The following is a 25,541-nucleotide window of genomic DNA, read 5'->3' as shown; positions in this document are numbered from 1 at the left end:
ATGTGAAAATCACAGGGTAAATTTTTAACTTTTTTAATATTTATATTAAATTCAATGCTTTTTTTTTGATATTCTATCCCCCAATCATACTCATTATTGTACCAGATTTTTATGCAGTGTTTGTCGAAATATTGTTCAATCCCGGGTTCTGGTGTGTCCAAGACAAGCAATACATACAAAAACGGACTCGAAATGTTACCACGAACGATACTAAACATTCAAACAAACCCTTGAAACATTTAGTAAGATTTGGATTTGGGACTGCTGGTCGAAATTTAAATTACAGCTGAAAAGATACATATGTGATCTAGAAAACCATCTACAAAAATTACGGATAACTTTTTTTTAAAAAGAGTCAATCTAAAGGAACAAGTAACGTTTCGTTGATTTTGGCTGAAAGTCCATTAGTCCATATGCTTGGTATTTAAATATCGGCTTAACTATCGGATGCTAGCAAAAGAAATACAAAAAATCGAGTATGTAAAAATGTTGACTCAGAGCGAACACTACTCGCACAATTTCCCTACTGCTTAGACAAGCCAAACTAATATTTTAAACAGCTGACAAATGAAAATGACTTAATCTTTGTAAAGCTATCATGTCTTATATTTTTTCTATTCATAATTTAAAGTCATAAAGATAAACATGACTTTAAGATTCTAAAAGTATATTTAATAGATTTTCACTCACAGGGACAAATAATTTCTTATTGACTGTCATGCAGTGAATCGCAAGTAAGCTTCTTCATAAAAACTGTCCCCAAATATTTTTCTCTCGTGTAGGGTAAACAAAGCGAAATCAGATGAGTATTTGTATGAAAATAGTAAATGAAGAGTCGTGAACTTAAATCTACTTATAATTTTGACAGTAACTATAATTTAACATAGTCATAAGTATTTATAATCAACACATTATCAACGCATCGATAAAATATACTTTTTTGTAGTGATTTATATATACGTAATACATGGGTGATCTGAATAGAAGTTACGTGTTATACTAGTCGATATTATGTTTCCATTTTTGCTTGATTTTTGTAAATAATATTCTCTTATTTTTAAAATATAAGTATTAAATGGCGACAACGATCCATGGCAAATACTAATATTGCACTACGGTCTTGAATAATACGAAATAATTTTAAAGAAACAAGACACAGGTGCGTAAACATAATATATATAACGGCATAATTAAGTGACAATATAGTAGCTCCCAGTAAGTGTACATTCGAAATAATCATGGAATTCTAAATATAGGTATACTATAATGAATGATTTTAGTGTGCTTAAAGGCCCATTATGCCTAAGAGTTGCTATCATTTCTTTATCTAAAAAACTGCTTATTTTTGGTTATTGTAAATCACGTTGAGTAGTCGATTTACAATGTTACGGCATACTGCTGAAATTTAGAGTATTAGTATATTGGGGATATAGGGATGATATAGGTAAATTTGTACACCTGTGACATATTTGCCCCCTCCCGATTAAATGTTGTCCCCAACATTTACTAATGACACGCAGAAAAACGAAATGTTTCGGCAGAGGAAAAAACATCTCTTTCCGCAATTAGGTAATCTTGCAATAAGGTAATCTCGCTACACAAAGAAAAGTAAAATAGTTGAAACATCAAAATAATAATAACATTTTATCGTGACGAAAATGTTAATGATTTGACGCCCGTAATATGCCACGTACGCTACAAGTATACATAATAATGACATGATATTGAGTGTATAATGTAGTGGTATGCTAATGATATATTGTTTATATCATCTTTAATATACAATTGATCATTGTAAACACATAAACGTCAATTCACATTGTTCCATGATATACATTAAAACACACTATCCAATAATCCAGTCATCACTTCTCATCCACCGAGGCTTTGTTATCTTTCGTTTTGTTTTACGAATTGGATGATTTGTTTCTGAACCAGAATTATTATTCGTATCTGATTCTCCAGACATATTTCTCTGTCGCCTACGTTGAGGAATTACATATTTTTCAATTGTTTCTTCATCAGAATTTATGAAAGATGAATCCATTTCTTGTTCCAGAGTTGCATTCAGGTAAGATACATCTTTATTATTTGTATTTGTTTTTGGATCATCTTGTCCAGATTTATTATTGATATTTTCACTCTCTTCAGTTTCAGTATTTTCAGCAACTTTTGTCTCATCCTTTGTTATATCACTATTAAGATCTGTTGTGCTCATAAATGGCAATAAAAGATTTCTATGTAATGTCCTTATTTTTCTAAATCTATTTCCTTCTTGTTTTACTTGGTAAACGGGTATGTCAGCATTTGGTTGGCTTATAATAACATATGGATGGTGTTCCCATTTATCAGCTAGCTTATTCTTTCCTCTAATAGACACATTTCGGACCAATACCTTGTTATATGTCTTGTTTTAATGTCATAATACTTTTTATTGTTTTTACCAACATGCTCTGAATATTTCCTTGCGATGGTGTATGCATTCAAGAGACAATCTCTCAGCTGATGAACATATTCCGAATGACATTGAGAATTTTCATTGTCTATTGGTAGTCCAAGAAAGGCATCAATTGCAAGTCTAGGATGACGGCCAAACATTAGAAAGTATGGTGAAAAGCCAGTGCTATCATGTTTGGTGCAATTATACGCATGAACTAATGTTGCAACGTGTTCTTTCCAATTGCTTTTCTGGTTATCTTCAAGAGTACCTAGCATTTTTAAAAAGTGTTGAGTTAAAACGTTCCACGGGATTGCCTTGAGGATGATATGGTGTAGTTCTTGATTTGTCAATACCGGCAATTGCACACAATTCCTTGATTATATTTGCCTCAAAAGATTGTCCCTGGTCACTATGGAGACGGGCTGGAAAACCATAGTGAACAATAATAATTTTTGCTGTAGTTTTTGCTGTTTGATTTCGTGTTGGAAAGTGCGTATCTGCTGAAATGGTCGGTCATTACTAAAATATTTTCGAAGCCACCTTTTGAACGTTCCAATGAAAGATAATCAATGCATAGTATGTCCATAGGAAAGGAAGATGATATGTTTACCAATTCTGCTTTGCTGTTTCGGGCTTTTCTTTTGATACATCGGTCACATGATCTTACTTTTGACACAACAAATGATTCCATTCATGGCCAGAAGAAGCGTTCTCTAAATAATGATAGTGTTCTGTCTCGTCCTTGATGTCCTAAATCTGTATGAATTGCATGAAATACATCTTCTCTCAATTTTGAAGGTAACACAATTTGAAGGCGAGTAAAACCGGAAACAGTTGTTCTTCTATATAAAAGAACGCCTTGTTGAAAGACAAGCTTGGACCATTCGCGGAGATAACCAGAGATTATATTAGCCTCGGAACCATAGGTCGAAGAAGCCGGTTTGGTTCCATTCTTTAGATGGCTTATAACTCCAGCTATAATGCGGTCTTCATGTTGTGCTTTATACCAGTCCATATTTGAGAGACTAACTGACATAATCAAGTCGTCAGGAATATCTGGTAATGAGTTCCGGTTGTATCTCGGCATCATGATTGCAAATAGTTTCAACAAGTGGAATCTGGACTTGAGCAGCCATTGTCATTGCTTTAATTGTATCGGGGTTTACCGTATGATTTGATGGTTCTATTCGAGACAAAGCGTCAGCGTCGATATTTTTTCTTACCACTTCTGTATTCTATTTTTCGGGTTGTAGTTGGCAAGACTCGCAATCCAGCGTTGGCGGTTGCATCAAGCTTTGCGGAAGTTTGGGCATAAGTTAATGCATTGTTGTATGTAGTTACGAAAACATTGTGATCCGTAAAGGTAGTCGTGGAACTTCTCTGTAACTGCCCATTTCAATGCCAGGAATTCTAATTTGTGTGCAGAATAGTTCTTTTCAGATGGTCTTAGGCTCCGACTTGCATATGCAACAACACGGTCTATTCCATCAACTTCTTGGTATAAAATAGCTCCAAGCCCTAGTCCCGATGCGTCCTGGTGAAGCTTAAAAGGTTTGTTGTAGTCTGCATATGCCAACATTGGAGCGGTAGTAAGTTTTTGCTTAATTGTTGTGAATGCTTGTTGTTGACTTGGACCCCATTCAAACTTCCTTTTAACAGTTGATTTTATTTTCTTCTTCTTTAGGTTGTCTCCAATGAGAAGGTCATTCAGTCTTACTATTTTAGCGAATCCCTTAATAAATTTTCGGTTATAACCGGCGAATCCAAGAAAACTTCTAACTTGTTTCACTGTGGTGGGTGTTGGCCAATTTTCTACGGTAGTAACTTTTTCAGGATCTGTACCGATGCCTTTGTCAGATATAAGATGACCAAAATAGATGACTTGATCTTTGAAGAATTCACATTTGGAGGCTTTTAAGTTTAAGATTATTGGTCTTTCAAACGTTGAAACACAGCTTCGAGACTCTCTAAATGTTTTTTCAAAGGTTGGGCTGAATATGATGATGTCATCGAGATATATAAGACATGGTTGTAAATTCATATCTCCCATGCATCTTTCCATAAGTCTTTGAAACGTTGCGGGAGCATTTGTTAATCCAAATGGCATTCTATTGGCTTCAAAGAATCCTAAATTTCCTGCTTGGAATGTGGTTTTACATTTGTCTTCCTCCCGAAGTTCCACCTGCCAATAACCACTTTTGAGGTCGAGTTTAGAAAAATATTTTGATCCAGTAAGAAGATGAAGAGTGTCGTCTATTCTAGGAAGGGCATATGCGTCTTTTCTTGTTTTATTGTTGAGTTTTCTATAGTCTATGCAAAATCTTATTTCACCATCCTTCTTTCTAACAATTACAACGTTCGATGAGTATGGACTGTTTGAAGGGCGAATTGCTCCTCTCTCAAGCATATCACGAATATGTTCTTTAACTTCATTAATGAGACCAGGCGGAATGGGTCTATATGGTTCTTTAAAGGGTTTTGGATCTTCTAGATGTATCTCATGTTCAACTAAATCAGTTCTTCCTATATCAAGAGGTCCTGTAGAAAAAACATCTTTCCATTTATGGAAAATGGTCTTGACTTGTTGACAGTAGGTCTCAGGAACATTTGATAGATCAACTTTCAAACTATTTGTAAACTTGTCTATTTCACTTTGTTCTCTTTGTGAATCATTTGTCTTTTCTGATTGTTCAATATTACTATTGTCTGTTGTTTCAGTATTATCATAATCTGTTGGTTCCCAGTTACGAAGGACTTTTACTTCTTGCAGATTACAAAGTGTACACTTAGGTTTAATCGTCACTTGTTTTGCAGATAAATTGAAGCATTTTACTGGTATTTTTGATCGATTTCCTGATCCCTTGATTTCAACGACTCTTGGACATATACCAATTCTGGATGAGGATTCCTCAGATGTTTCTGTGACAACAGTATTTAAGTCGTATTTATGTCTAATGAAACCTGTAATAACTTTCGACTGGAATGGTTCTAAAACTATATCCTTCTTATTGTTAGCTTTAACTTTGCCAACTACAGGTGAGCCAACAAGATTGCAAATAGCGGTCCTCCAAGGTTGTGGAAGCGATCCATTAGACGACTGTTTTCAGAGAGGAATCTTAAATACATTTGTGCGATGATTATTGGAACACTCAAGTTGTACTCCGTATTCGGTACGACTAAAATTGGGATATTTAAATCCGAGTCCGATAAGCCAGGTATTTTAACAGAAGATTCAATGTATCCGGAATATGGCAATGAATTTCCATCAGGCATGTTTATAACAAAAAATCCGTAACTCGATGCAATTCTGGTTTCGGATCTAAATTGTTGTAGAACTCCTCACTAACTGTCGTTATCATAGATCCCGTGTCACAAATACAATTTGCTTTTACATCATTGACAATAACAGTTGACTCATTTGGACATCCAACTAATCTTTCAAATATGTTCTTTGGCTTGTTAGGGCTTTTTATTTTACTGTCTCTCATTTGCCCTCCAATGGAGACATCTAATCTTTTAAAATCCTCTTTAACATTTTCTTGGCTACATCGGGTTGTATTTTCGGATCTTTTTAATTTGTTTCTTTTCTTGAATTTATGTCCATCTCATTTCTTCTGTTTTGTCCAACACTACCATTGTATCTGCTATTACATCTGAATCCATATCCTCTCCCAACATTGTTGTAATTATTAGTCCTTCTAAAGTTGTACTGTCCTCTACCTCCATAACTGTATTGGTTACTAGTATCGTATCTACTAGGTTTCTCTTTTTCTCTCTTTACTTCCTCTAATTGCCTTTCTAAGTTATCCATTTTCTTCATAAGTTGTTTAATAATGTCTTCTTTATTGTCCTTTTCTAACAGTTGACATTTGATTATGCTGAACAGTTTGTCGTCTTTCTGTTTTGTAACCTTTATTTCATTCTCCTCAGCTCTAGCTTTTCTTCTTAACACTTTAAATGAGTCGCTGCCCTCAAAACTAGTACGAGTTGCATTCTTAATGTCTATATTATATAAAGATCTCCAAAATTTATCTTTAACATTTCTTTTCTTTCTTTTTCAGGGATGAACCTTTTTGTTGATGCTAACAGAAGAATTTCTTCCAGACGAAGACCCCACTCTGCAAACTGATTCCTCTGGTTTCTGTTCAGCTGTGTAAAATTCAGTGAATATAATTTGCTGACTTGAAAGATCGCCAAAGATTTTCTTCAACTCGCGACACAATATCAATTGGTGTAGCCACAGGACTTAGATTTTATCAGCACTTTCTTCGCTTGACCTCTTAACGATTGTCTAATAGCTTGAGCAACTACATGTTCTTTGTACAATTTTGTTGCAATGATACTCTCAATTTCTCTTTTCTTTTCTTCTAACGAAGATTCGGATCTTGGTTTCGGATCTGACCCTGAAAATTGGCTGATGATTAACTTTGGTCCAAATGTATGTATGTCATTACTGCTTTGTCGTGGTAATGTATGAAATCCTTCCTCTAAGTAATCATTCATCATATCGTGAATGTCCGATTCATATTTTTGTGGAACTCTTTCTGTTTCTCTTTCTTCATATCGCCAATCTTTCAGTACGTTTATTTTCTTTTCCAGCAAATAATCTTTCTGTTCTAACTCTTTTTCCTTCTTTTCAATAGCCATCTCCCTTCTTCTGATTTCTTCATATTTCTTCTTAAGAGTTTCAGACACATAATTTTCTCTTTTGTATCACTAATGTATCACTAATAAGATGCAATCGCTCCATCTTTGAATCTATCATCTTCTCATAATCATTTAATTTGTTTTCACGTAATTGTAATTCTCTGCACCTCAATTCGTTTTGTTCTAAAACCCTTTTCTGTTCTCTGATTTCTTCCATTTTTCTCTGTTTCTCTTGTTCAATCTTCAGTTGTTGTAATCTTTCCATTTCTATCATTTCTTGCAACTCCTTCCTTCTATCTGTGATCAAAGACAATTTTCTTTCCTCTTCTTCCATAAATTCAGAAGTTATACTTCTCTCTTCTTTTGTTTCAAACATACATTCTAAATCTGATACACGTCTATTTCTTCCACTTTTCATTGGCAAACTATAATTCTCCTCATCTTTATACTCTGCTTGTGTTTTTGTTCCTTTTGTAGTATCTATGCACTTGTTTATTTGCTTTTCTGAATAAGTTGGTGTTTGATATACCACTCGTGCTTTAAGCCAATCTCCATCTTCATCATGTTTAACTGTATCAAAACTCTTTGATTGTCCTTTGTATCTATGCAAACGTTCTTTTCTCTCTTTAGGAATGTCTGTATGTACTTTCCGCCTCTGGCTTATATCAGAGCTTATCCTATCTGGAGTATGATAGCTTCCATTTCTATGTATTGAAATTCTTGCATCTATATCATCTATTTGATTTAAAAATTCAACACCAGATGCATTTAGTATTATATCTGTAGGATCATGTTCTTGTTCGTTCTGTTTGTGTGCACCAGTCTGTTCTATTGACGACATACTATGATGAACATCACTATTAAGTTTCTGAACTGATTGTCTAGATGTATTTAGAACATTCCGTTCATTTTCATTTGATGCAAAATCAAGTACATTAGTGTGTTCGGTATTTGATGCTGCCCTTCTAGATCTCATTATATCAAGTTGATATTTTAAACGTTTGAGTTCCTCTTCTTTTATCTGTTGCTCAAGTTCTTTTAATTGTTTTTCAGTTTCCCGTTTTCTTATAAGATTTTCACTTTGTCGAGATGTTTCTCTTGTACCTTCTCTCATTCTCATAGGTAAATTTCCTTCAGCCATTATCTGATTATCCTCCCTTTTCACCAAATATATTATTATAAGTTCTATGTCTTCACCTTTAGCTTTCAAAGTTTAGCAAGTATGTACACTTATGATGTTTTCAATTCACTTGGTTAATTACAAACAAATCACTGTCAGTGTCTTTCACAACTTCCTTTTTTTATCACTGAATAATTTCTATTTTTCTTCTCGTATCTTTCACAATCTTAATAACTTTCACTATATAATTCTGATTCACTTTCCGTGTTTTTCACAACATTTCATCCTTTCACTTTATAATATCTTATTCACTCTTTATGCTTTTCACAACTTCTTTTCGCTCTTTTCTCTACTTCTTTTTAAATTCACTTTCCGTGTTTTCACAACATTTCATCCTTTCACTTTATAATATCTTATTCACTCTTTATGTTTTTCACAACTTCTTTTCTCTTTTCTTGATAATTTCAAGATTTTACTTTTCGCTCTTTTCTCTACTTCCTTTTTAATTCAACTGTCAAAAATGTAAACAATGGTAACTTCCGGTGATCCTCCTTCCAGCTCGTTGTTGATAAGTTCACGGTTGATTCCAGGATTAATGAATCAAGGAAAGATGTGCTATCAATTAGCACTATATATTAAGGTGGCCGGCCAATAATAAATGTCTGAGCTCTTTTAATTAAATGGGGGCTGGGGTATACCTGTCCTTTCTATAGGATCTTTCGACAATATAAAGGATCTTTATGATGTTCTACAGACGTCCGTAAGACAAGCGGCAGTGTTAATCGTCATCATCTTCGTGGGTCCCCCGTTGGGCGCCAATGTCGCCGAGGCGCCAGACGTCCCTCTTTGGTCTAGGGCACTGGACCGTCTCAACGGTAGAGTTTCATATATCTGGGGCCAGGGGATGACGGATCAAAACAACTTCCGGCTGTAGCAAAATATATTCCTTTTATTATACACATGTAATTAATTTAAATGATTTAAGTTAAGGTTATATAAACCAAACGTACACAGTACAATCTTATTTTCTTTCAAAATATATTGTTTAATTATATTGCATTTAACTAATGTAAACATACATGTACAAAATGGCCGACATCATATTACACAAAGAAAAATATATTCTAAGAAATGATCTTAGAACTCAAATAATATAAGTCTATTAACATTAGATGTACGCAATTTACAAATGCAACATATGAAGAGAATTACCTGTAGCAAAATATATTCCTTTTATTATACACATGTAATTAATTTAAATGATTTTAAGTTAAGGTTATATAAACCAAACGTACACAGTACAATCTTATTTTCTTTCAAAATATATTGTTTAATTGACCCTATTGGTCAAACTTATATACGTCATAGAAAATCATTTAAATAACAAAGGAATAGTAAAGAGGAAAGGTGAAAAGATAGTGTTATTGTAAATCACGTTGAGTAGTCGATTTACAATGTTACGGCATACTGCTGAAATTTAGAGTATTAGTATATTGGGGATATAGGGATGATATAGGTAAATTTGTACACCTGTGACAAGGCCACAAGATAATAAGTCGTGGCCACGAGATAATATCTTGAGGCCACAAGATAATAAGTCGTGGCCACGGGATAATATCTTGAGGCCACAAGATAATAAGTCGTGGCCACAAGATAGTAACTCGTGGCCACGAGATAATATTTTGAGGCCACAAGATAATAAGTCGTGGCCACGAGATAATAAGTCGTGGCCACGATATAATATCTTGAGGCCTCAAGATAATAAGTCGTGGCCTCAAGATAATAAGTCGTGGCCACGAGATAAAATAAAAATGAAAATGTCACCTCTATGCCACCGTACTCAACACATAAATACCCTTTCATTTCTACGTCAAACGGAATCAGTAGGAACCCTTAATGGGTACATCAATTGAAGAGGTGCGTTTGTAATCTAAATGAAAAGTTCAAGAACGCAAAATAACATTAAAACAAAACAACACTAAAAAGATGGATCATAATCAGTCGTTTTATTGCAATCTATTTAAAAATTCTTTTCTAACTTACATAATACCATTTTCTTAATAATTACATATATTAGCATTATATCAATAATATATCAAAAAATAAAACAAACGAAAATCTATATCAATGTTTGCACTTCATATACATACGTCTATACTTAAAGATACACTATGCTCTTATTTGATATTTGAAAATATTGTTCATTGCTTCACAGTCTTCTTGTAAATAGAAAAATACACATGTTTTGGCTTCACTCAAAGTAGATATGCGATGTTTATAATTATTCTACACGCTAGACGTGGTCAGAGTATGAATATATAGTGTCATTAAAAATTGCAGTTTTTTTAGAAAAGATCAACTTTACTTGACCTGTAATGGGGAACGCAGCTTCCCATACATAGTTTTCATTCTTTTATACAAGATAGACATATTAAGTAAGAATTTCATAGATTTCAATTATTTTCTGTGCTCAAAGATGAGATAGTATATATTTAAGTCATAAGTTAAATATAATGTATTATTGGTTTAGAAATAAATCCGATTACACCCACGTGATAAAAAAGGAAACACGCTTGGAACTAATCACTTTTAAAGCAGGAAATTGTAGTACTTAATTGATAAACTTTATTTCTTATTAACATTTCTACATTTGAATATACCGATATTTTGTATGAATCAGAATAATCATTCTTTATAGTGTTAGACTGAAAACACGTCGTAACATCAATATACCAATTTATCGTCAGTTTATTAATCACCTAATCAATATATGTATTTATTAATCAATCAATCAATCAATCACTCAACTAATCGGTGATTCTTTTAAATAATTTAAAACAAAAGTTTAATGTATTTTTTGGTCTACATAATTAGTATCAAATCACTTACACTTTTATGTTAATTGTTATGGACCGTATAAACCAATAAAATGGAATAATCCAAGTCATGTTTCCACGATTTTATCATACAATAGTAAAATGATAATAAAATAAGTGACGGACAATTGACTTTGTTGAAATTGCTTCCCTGATGATAACGAAACTTTTAATGTGATAACAAAACATTATATTACTATTTACAATTTGGTGACAAGGACTTGACTTGACTTTTTTTACTTGACTTGTCTTGACTTGGATAGTTATTGCTTTCAAGAACGCTTCACAATTCTGAACTTTTGAAAATTGGCTGTACATTTAAAAGATGTTTAACTATGACTCATGAAATATACTATACTTCAAAATATATATTTTAAAATAATATCACATTGTTTTTACTATTGTACCTTTATTTGTTGCGTTTTTTTTTTCACAGCACTCTGGACACATGAATTGGCCCCAAGAAATTGGATTTTTTTAGAATGTTTTAGACACTTTGGGAGAAACTAAAAACATATGTATATATCAAATTGGACATATAGTTTGTAAATTAAACACATTTAATACTTAACTCGTAAGAAAATATTACAATTTTGATTTCTATATAACAATTATTAACAATTTTCTACGGCAAAGTGGAGTTAAATATAACAAATTGCCACCTAAAGCTCCTCTTAAAAAATGTGTCATCAGTGGCGAATTGTCATTTATTATATACAGTTATGTTAAATTAAAATATATATGTTTAATATAATTATGTATGTATAATAATAATTATAAGCTTCATCTTATTGAATGCACACATGAAGTTGTTCTACCAAGTTAAGTTTGTTTGTTTTTGCATATTCATTCACATCTTATACCAACATTTTGTAAAATTAATAGGCATGATAATGAAAAGGCTATAGGTTTTAAATTTAAAAATGTTGGTAGCATACAAAAACATTGCGACTTATAAAGTATTAAGTATTGGTAATTGTATTTATATGTGTTCTATAAATTAATGATTGTATAAACTAGATAGTAAGCTTTTGCTCTGATCCATAACAGACATGGTTACATTTTTATGACGTGAATGCTACATGCATTAAAATGCCGCCATTTATCCACCGCCCACGTTGTAAAACGAATTATATAGAGGATATTTGTTAGTTCAGTGTAATATCGAAATATATTTCACCGAGTGAGCAAGCATGTAATAAAAATGATGAATGTATTGTCGATCATATGTAAAAGTTTTGTAAAATAAACATAAGAGCACAGTTTATGATCACTGAACGTTTGGATGCGTGACACGTCATAGTGAAAACATGAATGACATATTCACGACCATTGATGTATATTATTCCACATTTCATTTGATAAGATGACACACGTTCTATATACAAAATCAATTAATAAAGTGTAAAAAGTTTTCTAAAACTGCACGTTTTTAACGTTATTTTTAATTGAGAATTCGTGACCTTTGTATACTTGAAATTCATACACGACAGCTGTCAATGTTTTGAAGAAATTCTATTTTTCTCAATGAAAGAGGTATGTTGTTCATGTATAATTATAGATTGGAAGTAGAGATTCTTAACTTCACGGCTGTTTCCAATATAACCAGCTCGGGTAATTAATATAACCAATAGAAGAGCGTAAGCTCAAAATATGCTTGTTAAAAAAATCTTTATATCTAAAACGATATCTCATTAAATATCTAGCCAATTCTTAATATGAAACATAATCATTCAATGGAGCTTTTATTTGTTTCATTTGTAATAAGGATGATCATTATGCATTTTAAAAAGTTTGATATTAAAACAAAATTATCGGCGACAATTTACATAGTTTCAAATCGACAAAAAGGATTTTAAAAAGGAGATATTTTTGAAACACATGAGCTGCTGAAAATAATAATAATAATAATAATAAAATAACAATAATAATAATAATAATAATAATAATAAAAATAATAATAATGATAATGATACTGATAGTAATTATACAACATATACATTTATCATTTTCTATAATAAGAACAATTAATGCAATGCAATCTTCAATTTGGTTATCAAATGAACATTTCATCAATTGATCATTGTGTGTCAAATACTTTCAACTTGTTATCCTTATTGTCACAACCAACATAAACCTCATTATAGCGTGAACTGTAGCATATGGATTGCAGACTTGTTTTATCTTCATGCATTATCTTCCCTTGCTTCAAGTCTCCGTTAACTTTATGAATCGTTCCATTATTAAAACAGCAGACAAGTAATGACCCGTCATCTAACATCAACATTCCACGTGGTCCACTAAGATCTGTATGCTTATATGTAGCTGTTACTTCCCCTTGTAATGATACACTCGTTATACTGTCGTTACAATTTTCACTGATATACAGAAGTTTGGAATCCTTTCTCACGGCAATATTCGGGATGAAGTCAGGTGAAAGAAAGTTCAGAGGGATTTTATTGAGGATATCACCTTGTGTATTCAGTACAATCACACCAGGAGGAGACAAACAAGCAACATAAAGACAGTCTTGATTAAAGTTTATACCATAGCACTCCCTATCCACATTTATACTGCGGCCACATGATAGCATATCGTGTGTTGTCATGACAATTATTTTACCTGTATACGGCATTGTTACTGCGAACTGATCCTGAGACATAACAGCAATATCCCATGGCGCTGAGTCTAGAGTTTTCTCTTCTACAAGTATGTTCTCTATTATACATATCAATTTTACCTTATCGTTGTAGTTATCAGCTAGAACAAGTTTATTTGTGTTGAGTACTGCACATCCTGTGATACCACTTACCGTCTTATCTGATGAAGTTGTAACATTGATATTTTCTTTCCCAATCAGATGATCAACAGCTTTTGTCACTTTTGTAGATTCATTACAAGAATGATCGACAATCTCACCGAAGACCATTTTCTTACAGAACAATGTTTCGAGTTCAGCATTTCGTTGAAATGAGTAGCGCACATTGGCATGCATTAATGTTTCTTTTACTTCATTTAATTCATCTGATTTCAGCGTAGATTCAGCCCGTTTCATGTCAATGTAGAGTTGACCGTCTTGATGATTTGATTTGCTTGCATGTAGACTTGATTGCAAGCATTTAATACTGGAAATCGTCTTTTCACATTTATCATGGACATGCTGAATAATTTTGTTGTTGTTTGACTTTATTTCCTCAGCATTATTTAAAACATCTTTTTGCATCGTATCTAGGCGGTCGTTTATTTCTTTTCGGAATTCAATGATCGCCTTGATGATTTCTTTATTGTAATCATTTATGTTGCTTCCCTTGCTTTTAGCCTTCTTCGAAATTTCTGATGCTTCTTTTAATTTATCTCCCAGTTTCTGCATGACGTCATCGAATTCCTTCCCATCTGCGACACCTTCGCATTTTTCAGGTATGTAATCAACTTTACATGTTCTATGGCCTAAGGTTATGCAGTCATTGCATCCGAATGCATGGTGTGAAGGGCAATAAAATTTGATTATTTCTTTCTTGTGAACGTGGCACATTTCAGTGCATTCATTGTTTGATTTCCTTGTAGTTTGAATCTTATTAAAATCATTACGCTGCAGAATTTGATGATTTCGTAAGACTTTTGTTTTTCTGTGGCAGTCGTGGCAAGTTTTACAGAGGTATTCTTGGCAAGTGACACAAAACCCGTGAGCTTCTACGCGTTGCCCTGTGGTAAGACATGGCTCACAACAGTGATCGAAATCCTCTGCTGATCCTGCTGCTACTGATCCTAGCAGGTCTACTTGTTTACGTCCTGATACGGCCATTCCTGGAATACAGAATATAGAATTTTTATCATTATCTTCCTTTCTACTAAAAAGGATGTATTATTCAATTTGGCGCATAACGAAATTTTAATTACATCTTAATTAACCAAAAATGAATAACAATTTTTGTGTATTGCTTAATCGATCGCTGTTTAGCATTATAATTTTCCAATGAAAAAGAAAAATCTCATCTGACTAATGACCTTATTTGATATTAAAAGAGCAACATTATCTGCTTTACATTGCAAGCAAATTATTCTATTTCTTATTATTAATAATGGTAACCAATAGATACAATTTGATTGGACAAATTTTTTGTGTTAAACGATATTAATCGTATTCATTAAAGTATCAACAATCAATTAATCAATTAAACTCTTTAATGAACATCGATCACGATCCAATAATAAACCAACACATTCGAAAACATAATCCTAATGACCCTAGTATGACTGTGAAACCCTAATAAAGCCAAATCACAATTATAGAACGTACGCTTTCTTAAGTAAAGAGACGCAATTCTACACTATTTGTACAGCTTTCCAGTACAAGGTAGTCTCCCTTTATCAAGAAAATAACTACGTCAAAAAGTAAGTTATAAGTTCTACAGATCGTATAGAAACATTACAATAATGCTGTATTTCAAAAACAATGGGTCAAACATTTTTAACTTTCAATGATTTTCAATTCAGTTTTCACAATGCGTCTCACAAATATAGGCTAATAATCTAAAATAAAGATATATTTTCTCATTTTTTCAGCGATATTTTATGTAAAGACGCGCAGAAACAAATTTTGCAGTTATTTATTGTAACTATATTAGTATCCGACCTTTATACGATTTAAATGAATTAATTACATTGTCTTTTTGAAACTGACTTAGTATACAAGTTTTCGGCATAGATTTATTACACTTCCTTTCTCCGAAAACGTTTATAAATAGCATGCCCTAGTTTTGCGCAAGAGTAAATGTCGCTTATTATATTTCAACGTCATCTCCCTTTAATTATAGTAATGATAATAGTGTATCTGTATTTCACTCGGATGTTGCGAGCTGAAAAACGCGAAGTATGTTCAAGTGTAAGTAATTATGTTTTCTAATGATATGAATAACAAATGATTTATATTATGCTATTTTGGACGAAATTATAATACTGATAGAAAAACATGCCAAATACGTAACGCCTGTGTCAAAATTGAATTTATTGCCACAAAATATTCAAACGTTAAACGTCAAGCAAATCAGTATGGTGAACAAAGATATATTGCCAGTAGTGCCGAGAGACGCATTCGATAAAAAGCATTAAAGTGTTAGACTATGACTGTATGATTTCTTGCAACGACACTGTATGACCTCTAACGAGTTTAAAAGATATATGTGTATGGATTCGTACGAGTTTCTATGACTCGGACAATGAAAATGAGACTAAATGAGACTAAATAAAATACTTGAAAATGATTGGTTACATTTTTATAATGTGCTAAATAAAAAAATCGGCATCAAGGGAAGCAAGAACAGCTTAAATTTGGAATCTTCATTATTTTTTGCAAATAATGTGCGATTCATCTTGCTGGCTTTTTCCTTTTAGTCACTTAACGATCTCGAAAGATTCCATGTATATTTATCTAAAAAGAAAGGTTTAGGGCAAATAGCTTATGAGTTTGCAATAAAACATAAAATATTGATATTACACTTGTTGCACATTTTGAGCATACATTGTATCTAAACGAATGTCTTGAACTAGTTTCAATTCAGAAAAATGAATTACGTACGTCAATCGTGTTTTTCGTTAAAAGAAACAAAATTTGAAACCAGTCCGATATACATTCCGTGTATGTGCCGGTGATAAAACTTGATTTAAAGAAAAGTGAGCTGGTTGGGGTGGAAAACATGCATAGACAATAAGGATAATTCCCTTAAGAAAAACAACAAACATCAACCATTGAAAATATTGTCATTTTTAACGATCAGCTTTCAACATCCAAATGAGATACAAAGCATTTATAAATCCGTTAACCTCTTTGTATCTTGTAAATTTGTTCACATGTTGCCATATAAAGAATGGTGCAAATAAAGGTTTAGTAAATTATCATAATATCATAATGGTAGAGCTTGTGACAGATTAAATACATTTAAACAGCCAATCATCATACGCTCTGCATAGTCAATATATATTGACGTGATATTTTCGTTCTTGGACAGAATCTCGCTTTTACGTCAAAACCAAAAGGAGAAACGTGGATTCCGTTGTAAGAATTAAAACTAAGATTTTATTCAACAATAAAATTTTACGAGTTAACGGTACAAAATGTGCCAGTCTATCAACTTAGAAGAAAATAAACCACATTAGTTTCATTTCACCGTCTCATTTGTGTACCAACGCCGCAATATTGTGATGTTGCTACAGTTATGAAACGTGTACGCTAAAATTGATATTGCTCGGTCCAGTCCCGTACCGTGCGTTAATAGAATTATCCTTGTTAGAATCATGGTGAATGTTGTCAATTTTTTGTGGCTAAAAAAATATATAAAAACCTTTCAACAGTGTTAAGTATTCTTTAATTATATTGCTTGCTTCATTAAAATAAATCGCCACGAAAGAATCTTTAAATATTTTTCTAATCGATTGAAATCTTTAAAATAATTTGGAGAAACTTTAGTCTCATTTTTTTTTTTGATAAACATGATTATTAATGGATGAACAAATATAACTGTATTTCATTAAAATTTATATTGTCACCACTCTGTAGTATTATCTATGTTATTATATGTTAGTCACAACCTGCTACGTGTTAAAAACAGCAACTCATTTCCTAGAAAAGTTTTGTTTTCCAAACGTGCATTATGCAATGAAAGTTTTATGAACTCAAATGGTAAATTATTGTGTTAATTTTTCATTCCTAAACAGTTTTGAGATAAGTAAAACTCGTTACTCCAAGCGCCCATTTTTTGTTTAGACATTTGACAGTTAAGTATTTTAAGTGAACTTTAGTAAACATCAAGAGCGGAGCAGTTGTTCAATGTACATTATGCTTGTTTTGTTTTTATAACATTTTATCTCTTGACTGATTTGTACATTTTATAAGCTGTATAAAAAGTGATATTCACTAATTCAGGAACAAACGTGCGTTCAATAATATTCAAATAATTGTTCTGATCATGAAACAAGCTTATTATCTGAAAAAAGTATGAGAAGTGTTTTGTTTTATATGTAATAAAAGTAGTATTAAGATTTCGATACAAAATTCTAAATCACTATAGTTAATTCCCAAATAGCAACTGAAAGTGTCTGTATGATTTCTTGCAACGGCACTCTATGGCATTTTTTTTTAGTTTAATAAATAAATGTGTATGATTTATTGCGAGTTTCAAGGACTCTGACAATGAATATAAGACTATATGGAGTACAATATGAATTTGATATGAAAAGTTTGGATTAAAAAATGAATGATGAGAACGATTTAGTATAATAATGATATGTTAAGAACTGTTTGGACACAGAAAATGGAAACAAAGCTCAATTAATAAATGACTTATATTGTAAAATCACATTGTGCAAATACTTCAAATTCATGGTTACATTCTTCAAGGTGTGCTATTAAAAAAATCACATTGTGCAAATACTTCAAATTCATGGTTACATTCTTCAAGGTGTGCTATTAAAAGAAACATTGATACCGTACATAACGGGAAGCCAAAATAGTTGAAATTATAAATAAGTTAATCAATCACTAACAAATTGTCATTCGTAACATAATATTCTCATTTTTCAACTTGCAACATCCAAATGATATACAACTCCGTTTACCTTCTGTGTATGTTGTAAATTTTTTATCACATGCTGTCATACTAACAATTATACAAATAAAGATTTATCAGATTATTAATATGGCAGGGCCTGGGCTATTTAAAAGCCAAATCAAACAGAAAATCGTCGTACGCTCTAAGATTTTTTTGAAACATATAAGTTTACTTTATTGCAGGGTGAAATAACTTCTTCCTTAAGCAAACTGTTTCAATGCCAGTCCTTAAGTTGGACCAGTCACATCCAAGGACGTAAAAAATACGCGATGAACGAAATTTTCGACTCTTAAATTGAGTGAATTTCTTACCTAATTTGCATGTTAATATACGTTGTGTATTATATTAAATGTATGGTTAAAGAAGTGCCTACCTTTTTAGTTGTCAATGGTCTTACTATACAGTATATTTTATAAGTACATTCCAAACTTTTCAAAATTTCAAACTATTATTTATTAAAATTTCTACATTTTTATATCAGATAAATTAAACTAACCTACAAATTAATGACGCAGATTGTTTCGTTATCAACGAAAAGGTCTATAAATAGCATGTCCTTGGCTGCTCGTATCATTTCAACGTTATCTCCTATTTTAGATAGCAACGTGTATTAATCTGTAACTTGTCACAGTTTAGTATACAACGTTAAAGATTAACATATAAATTTAATTGTCAAAGGTCGGAACACCGCACAGCCGCTTGATCATATTTAATTTACGTTAATCCAGTTAAGTGTGTACCTTTATGTCGATTTATTTAACTTGTTTTTTAAAGATCCATCAAATGTAATATGCTACGTATAGGTTAAAGTTTATCAGTACGTATTTACAAAATTAAATATATTTTATGTAAATACGTACTAATAAATTTTAACCGGCTTAGTGTTTTAAATTATTTTTTTTACTAGACTGATCAACAGTTTGCCGATTTACCAAAGTAAATGTGTCACAATTCATTCGAAATTCTGAAATCTAATAGTACAAAAATACTTTCAAAAACTAAGATTCGTTTGAAATGCTTAAATTATTGTGATTTACAAAAAACAAAATGTATTAGAGAAGTGGCTGCGCCGTGTGTTAATCATAATCAATTTTATTTTGTAAATGCTTACTTTTTACATTAACCTATACTAATCTGAAACAACTGAATACTTGATTCATGTATAAGAAGTGTGTTTGAGACTGCATTAATGAAAAGCAACTCGGTTGGAAGGTGATACTTTAAAGGAACGCCTCCTTAATTTGAAAATGATAAATGTTTACATTGACTAAGTGAAGCAAACAAAAACATCCTGCAATGGATATTAGTTTTTAAAAAACAACGCGATTTGAAGGTGATATTCTAAAGTAGGTCCTCCTAAATAAGAAAAATGCTAAATGTTTACATTTGTACATAGATTAAGTGAAGCAAACAAAATAAAAAAAACCTGCAAAGGATTTTAGTGTTTGAAATTTTGGAAATCAGTATTTTAAATGAATCGTAACACATTTACACTGGTAAATCTAGAAACTGTTAATCAGTCCGGTTAATCGACCTTTGATAAAATAATTATTAAAAACACTAAGCTGGTTAAATTTATAAGTATGTATTTAAAAAGATGAAATTGGTCGCGCGGCTGGCCTTGCCTGACTAATTTTGAAAATGCGTACTTATAAAGTTTAACTTATACATAAAGAAATATAATACTTAAAATTAAATTGAAAATCGATAGATAGTGCAATTCTTAGCCCGTTCGAATAAAAATCGTAGGAACACTTTAAATATAGCACAATAAAAATAGTTATTCTTGCTTAAACGGGATGAGGTAATAATCTGAAAAATTGCACACAAGTAATTGATTCAGATCTACATCAAATGGCAGACAAATCTCGGGAAAATATTTCCAGTTCAATTATATCAACCTGTATGAAATCAAATAAATTTACAAAGGGGCAAATCCATTACAAAAGAAACGGCTTTACTTTCATAAGCCAAGCTACGAGCATGTGTAACGTAAGACAATAATTAGATAATTGATTATTATATCTTCTCTAACAAATAAACAAACAGAAAGTAAGAAGGAAATCAGCAAACGATGCATTATAGATGTTGAAATAAAATAACTTTACCTTTATCGACATATATTATTCTACTTGTATGTCCTACTCTAACTAGTATTTCAGCGTTATTTTAATTATATATACCCTGCTGTAAGGTTAAAAATTGTATCCATCATATGAACTTTGTACATTGAAACGGTAATCGCAGGTTTTTATCAACGCGATTTGTGATATCACCATAGTATCAAACCAATCACCCTTTGCTCCATATATAATATATATACATGTATACTTTAATCATCGGACGTATTACTAGATTAACATAAAGAAATTAAGGTTATCAACCGCTAATAAATGTTTGCCCTCCTTTTACCTCCAGTGACGATAACTTAATTTAAGCTCCTATCCCACACATTGAAATGTGGGAGTTTTTGAAATACATCTCATCAAAAGATAAACAATTTCACCACAGGCTTGTACATTTATATTAAACTAGATGATTAATACATGTCTTGTCCGACGAAAAAAACATATTAAACTAGAAACTAATATTTAAAGTTTGAAGAAAATATCTTAAGAAATAAAGAACTTATAGTGAAAAAACGTAAAAACAAGAATCAGAAATCTTGAAATTCAGTCTATTTTTTACCATAGCAACCAGAATTTTCAACATAGGAAGAAAAGAAAAGGATGTGCATAATCTCCAGACTGCCATCTACCCATATTTCAAGTTTTATAAAACCACTTTTTGCGTTATCACTGGATCCAGGTTATGTGTAAAATTTGCCATATTTTCAGTCTATTTGTTGCCATAGCAACCAGAATTTTCAACATAGGAAGAAAAGAAAAAGATGTGCATATTCTCCATACTGCCATATATCCATATATTAAGTTTCATAAAAAAAAATCCAGTACTTTTTACGTTATCACTTGATCCAGGTTATGTGTAAAATTTGCCATATTTTCAGTCTATTTGTTGACATTGAAACCAGAATTTTCAATATAGGAAGAAAAGAAAAAAACGTGCATAATCTCCATACTGCCATCTATCCATATATCAAGTTTCATAAAAATATTTTCAGTACTTTTTGCGTTATCGCGGGATCCAGTTTTGTGGACGTACGGACTGACGGACGGACAGATGGACGTTCTAACAGGAGAGTAATTATGTGGCTACTCCATTGATCTCTCTATTGTTCTTTTTAGCCACACAAAAGAAAATAGCCACATAAAAGCATTACGGAATGAATGACATCAAAGAGAAAGAACAGTTACCTATTGTCCCTTTAGCCACATAATTACTGTCCTGTGAGTGCGGACGGACGGACAGACAGACCGACAGACGTACGGAGGGTAAACCTAAAGTCCCCTCCGGTAAACCGGTAGGGGACTTAAAAAGTTTTTTCAATGTTTATCATGCTGTAATTTTAACCGTTGCAACATTTTATTTTGTAAATATTGACTTGAATTATTTACACACGCCTTAACTGATGGCAAGTAGTAAAATGGTTGTGTGCTTGATTAATAATATCTGTCATATGTTGCGGTTCGGACCGAATATCCGTCCCGAGGGGACCCGCCCATTGGGCGGTAACGAGGCTTGCCGTGTGAAATGACCTTAATTTCCATGAACATATATCATATTGAGTCGTGGCCACAAGATAATAAGTCGTGACCACGAGATAATATCTTGAGGCCTCAAGATAATAAGTCGTGACCACGAGATAAATTAAACTGCAAATGTCACCTCTATGCCACCGTAGTTATGTAAAGTGGACACAAAGTTTATAATTTTCATGTATTCTTCATATTAGTTATATATTCACTTAATTGCAGGTATGGTTTGTTAATTTAAAATGTTTGTAAAAGTCTTTTTATATTTAAAAGCTTTCATTCGGTTCTTTTATTAATTTTTAGGTTTTTTTCGTTATTTCCAAAAGTGTTGTAAATCTGTTGATTCTTTTATTTCGCATCAACAAAATGTTCTCATTTAAAATCTTTCTACTGAAATTTCGATTTGATTAAACTTCAATTACTTAAATGTTTTTCATAGAGATAAAACGTCATTCACAATAATAGAAATAAAAGAATAACATGATGGTAAAAATGAACTGAGACGAAAAAATTGAGTACGAAATTAATTATTTTGTTTGTAGTTCTTATTTACTTCTTTACTTAAAGGATTTACTTAGACTTTTATTCAAAAAAATCTTATGTGCCATCATATGCATATAATTTTAATATTCAAATATTTAAACGCAAAATTCAATTATTGCTCCACTATCATAATCCTTATGATTCTATTTCCATGTTTTCTAAGATACCATGATATGCAATAGTTAAACCAGTTTTACTCCTGCCGAGTATCTTTTTGTAAAGAAACTTATTGTTTGTTTTTTTCTTCTATCATGCATATTTAATAACTGTAAACATATGTGTTGATGTTTTGAGACCCATTTTGTGTGGGAGAGTAGCTTTAAAGTCTATTTCGCAGCTATCATTAAAGCATATGTTTAGAAAAAACAATGAACAGCTTCAGTCGCTACTCCGCCGCTCATTTGAGCTGTTTAAATCGTATTATTTTTTTCCTTTTTCCTTCTATAACCAAAGGTTAGGGCTCACCCTAAAAAAATGCGAGATTTTTATTATAAAATATACATAGGTCTAAAGTTGATAATTGAGTTGCTGTTTTTTTTCTGTTGTTTTATTTTGTTTTGTTTTTTTAATGCAATTTTTTATACAGCTCATCACTTTGTCCTGGTCGCATTGGTATATCCATGTAAGCCAGTTCACCAAATTTTACTATATATAAACATTCTCACTTATTGACAGTAATTTAATTTTATCAGTGCTTTTTCCGAGATCATTGATTCCACTCCTTTCTATAATCTGAAATGAATACGTCCATGAACATAGAAATAATGGTTATATCTTTTGTAAGACCTAGAAACAGATAGGTTTGCTTATCAGTATGCATGTCACAGTATCATTGCTCACTCGTAAATATATGAACAAAAAAGTGACATTTGAATTAAAAAAAACTCTTTCCTTTTCCTAATTAAGATATACCATACATGTAAATGTCCGATACAACTTCGAACTTTTTTTTATATTTCGATTACCAATGCAGGAGCAACATCAGTACTGTATATAAATAACCTACACAGCGTTTGAAAATATTTTACTGAGACTCCCGCATTCAAGTTTTGTCTTCGGGTCCGAATTGACATTGGACACAAGGGGTCTTTTAATCTGATAAAAATATGATTTAACTGTGTGTGTCATTTACGCGCACATTAGAGCACGTGATAACAGGAAGATGCATAATGACAACGACATTGTAACTAGCCAAAAAAGAGCAAAATAATAACAACCAAAAACACACCAAAAATATAAAAGACGGAAGAAGCACACGTATATATATATCTTGCATGTATAAATTTGCCTCTCTCTCTCTCCCTTCCCTATCTTTACTACTCCTCTTTTAATATACCTGATATTAGAACCAGACAAATTGGCTCATTTTTTGACAACATTTTCTGTTTTGTTAGATCAAATTAAAGTACACAGAAGAAATAAATAAAGACATAATTCAATCACAAGAGCAGAAGTTTTAATAAGAGATACAATAAAGTAGCAAAATTTTCCTAACAAAATTTGGGAAAAGTGGTGATGCCTTGAAAGCATTGTATACAGCAACATTATATTAGAACTGCAGACTCGGTTTGATTGAGTCTGGAAAATGGAAAAGTGAAACATCTCAATGAATGAATCAATCAAACTATTTATCACATAGTTTATACATTTTTTCTATCTGTCCATCTATTGGATGTTAAAACAACTAATCTGCTAACATATTCGATAAGTTCCCTTTTTATTATTTACATTCTAACGTGAATGTGATATGACAAAAAGCTAAAGGTAATGTAGTCGACATCATTTCTTGCATATCAGACCGGATTATCTACTGCTTACACAGGTGCTTTAAAAACGTTCTTACATCCCCGAATAAAATAAGTCGCATGCTTCAAATGACGTTTGAACCATTTTTGAATGAATTATTTCTTAGAATGTCGTTATTTTACCGTTATTAATAAAAATTGTATATACATAATTATGCTACTATAAGACAAAAGTGTTCAATGAAAATATTGATTTTCGAAATTTCTTTCCAAAGAATTATTTATTTGTTTTATGCAAGAAAAATAATCAAACACCGGCTCTCGTATAAAGCTCTCAGATAATATTTAGCGAAAAATCGTCACAGCCTCGTTACAACCGTAAACAATTACGAGCTTGATACTCTGGTTTGTACTTGCAGCCGGTGTAACATCCTTATATTATCAAATCACCGTCTTCAATCTTAAACTTATTATTTATTAATAATTGTAATATCCAATACAATGTTAATTCCAATTCAATATAACAAACGAATTCATTCTGTTCAATTACAATATTATGTAGAAAATTTGAATCAGTTTTCTATTGAATTGGAATTTATACTTACAATATGCAATATAAACACATTTTTGTATCTTATTCAATATGACAGACAATAACAGTAGCCAAATTAAATAAAAACACTTGAAATGTATACATAACAAAAGAGATAACATTATTGCTCAAGTTAAATCATACATTTATAAAATCATTTTATCGGATGGTTTATGGACAATTTTTAATGTTGTATGTTGATAATGAAACTTTTAGTGTGATAACAAAAGATAATCAGCTTCTTACGTAATTTACAAGTTAATGAAAAATGATAGTGAGTGCCTTTAAGCAAAAAGCTCCCTATTTATTAACTTTTTAATG

General features: G+C 31.8%; 1 protein-coding gene across 1 annotated transcript; it reads right to left on the bottom strand.

Moving 5' to 3' along the window:
* Positions 1–13,163: 13,163 nt before the first annotated feature.
* LOC132714106 (uncharacterized) lies at positions 13,164–20,890 on the bottom strand. The gene is made up of 2 exons (XM_060696855.1): positions 20,796–20,890; positions 13,164–14,887 (listed from the first exon to the last, which is right to left on the bottom strand). The coding sequence occupies exon 2, from the start codon at positions 14,883–14,885 to the stop codon at positions 13,164–13,166; it is 1,722 nt and encodes a 573-aa protein (XP_060552838.1). The 5' UTR covers positions 14,886–14,887; positions 20,796–20,890.
* Positions 20,891–25,541: the final 4,651 nt, after the last annotated feature.

Source organism: Ruditapes philippinarum, unplaced genomic scaffold, assembly GCF_026571515.1.
Source record: "Ruditapes philippinarum isolate M1 unplaced genomic scaffold, ASM2657151v2 ctg6448_1_1_1_1, whole genome shotgun sequence".
Lineage (NCBI taxonomy): Eukaryota > Metazoa > Mollusca > Bivalvia > Venerida > Veneridae > Ruditapes > Ruditapes philippinarum.
This window is presented reverse-complemented; position numbering and strand designations above follow the sequence as displayed.

Coding starts and splice junctions, on each gene's coding strand:
- LOC132714106 (XM_060696855.1), bottom strand. CDS start 14,885: ATGGCCGTATCAGGACGTAAACAAGTAGACCTGCTAGGATCAGTAGCA.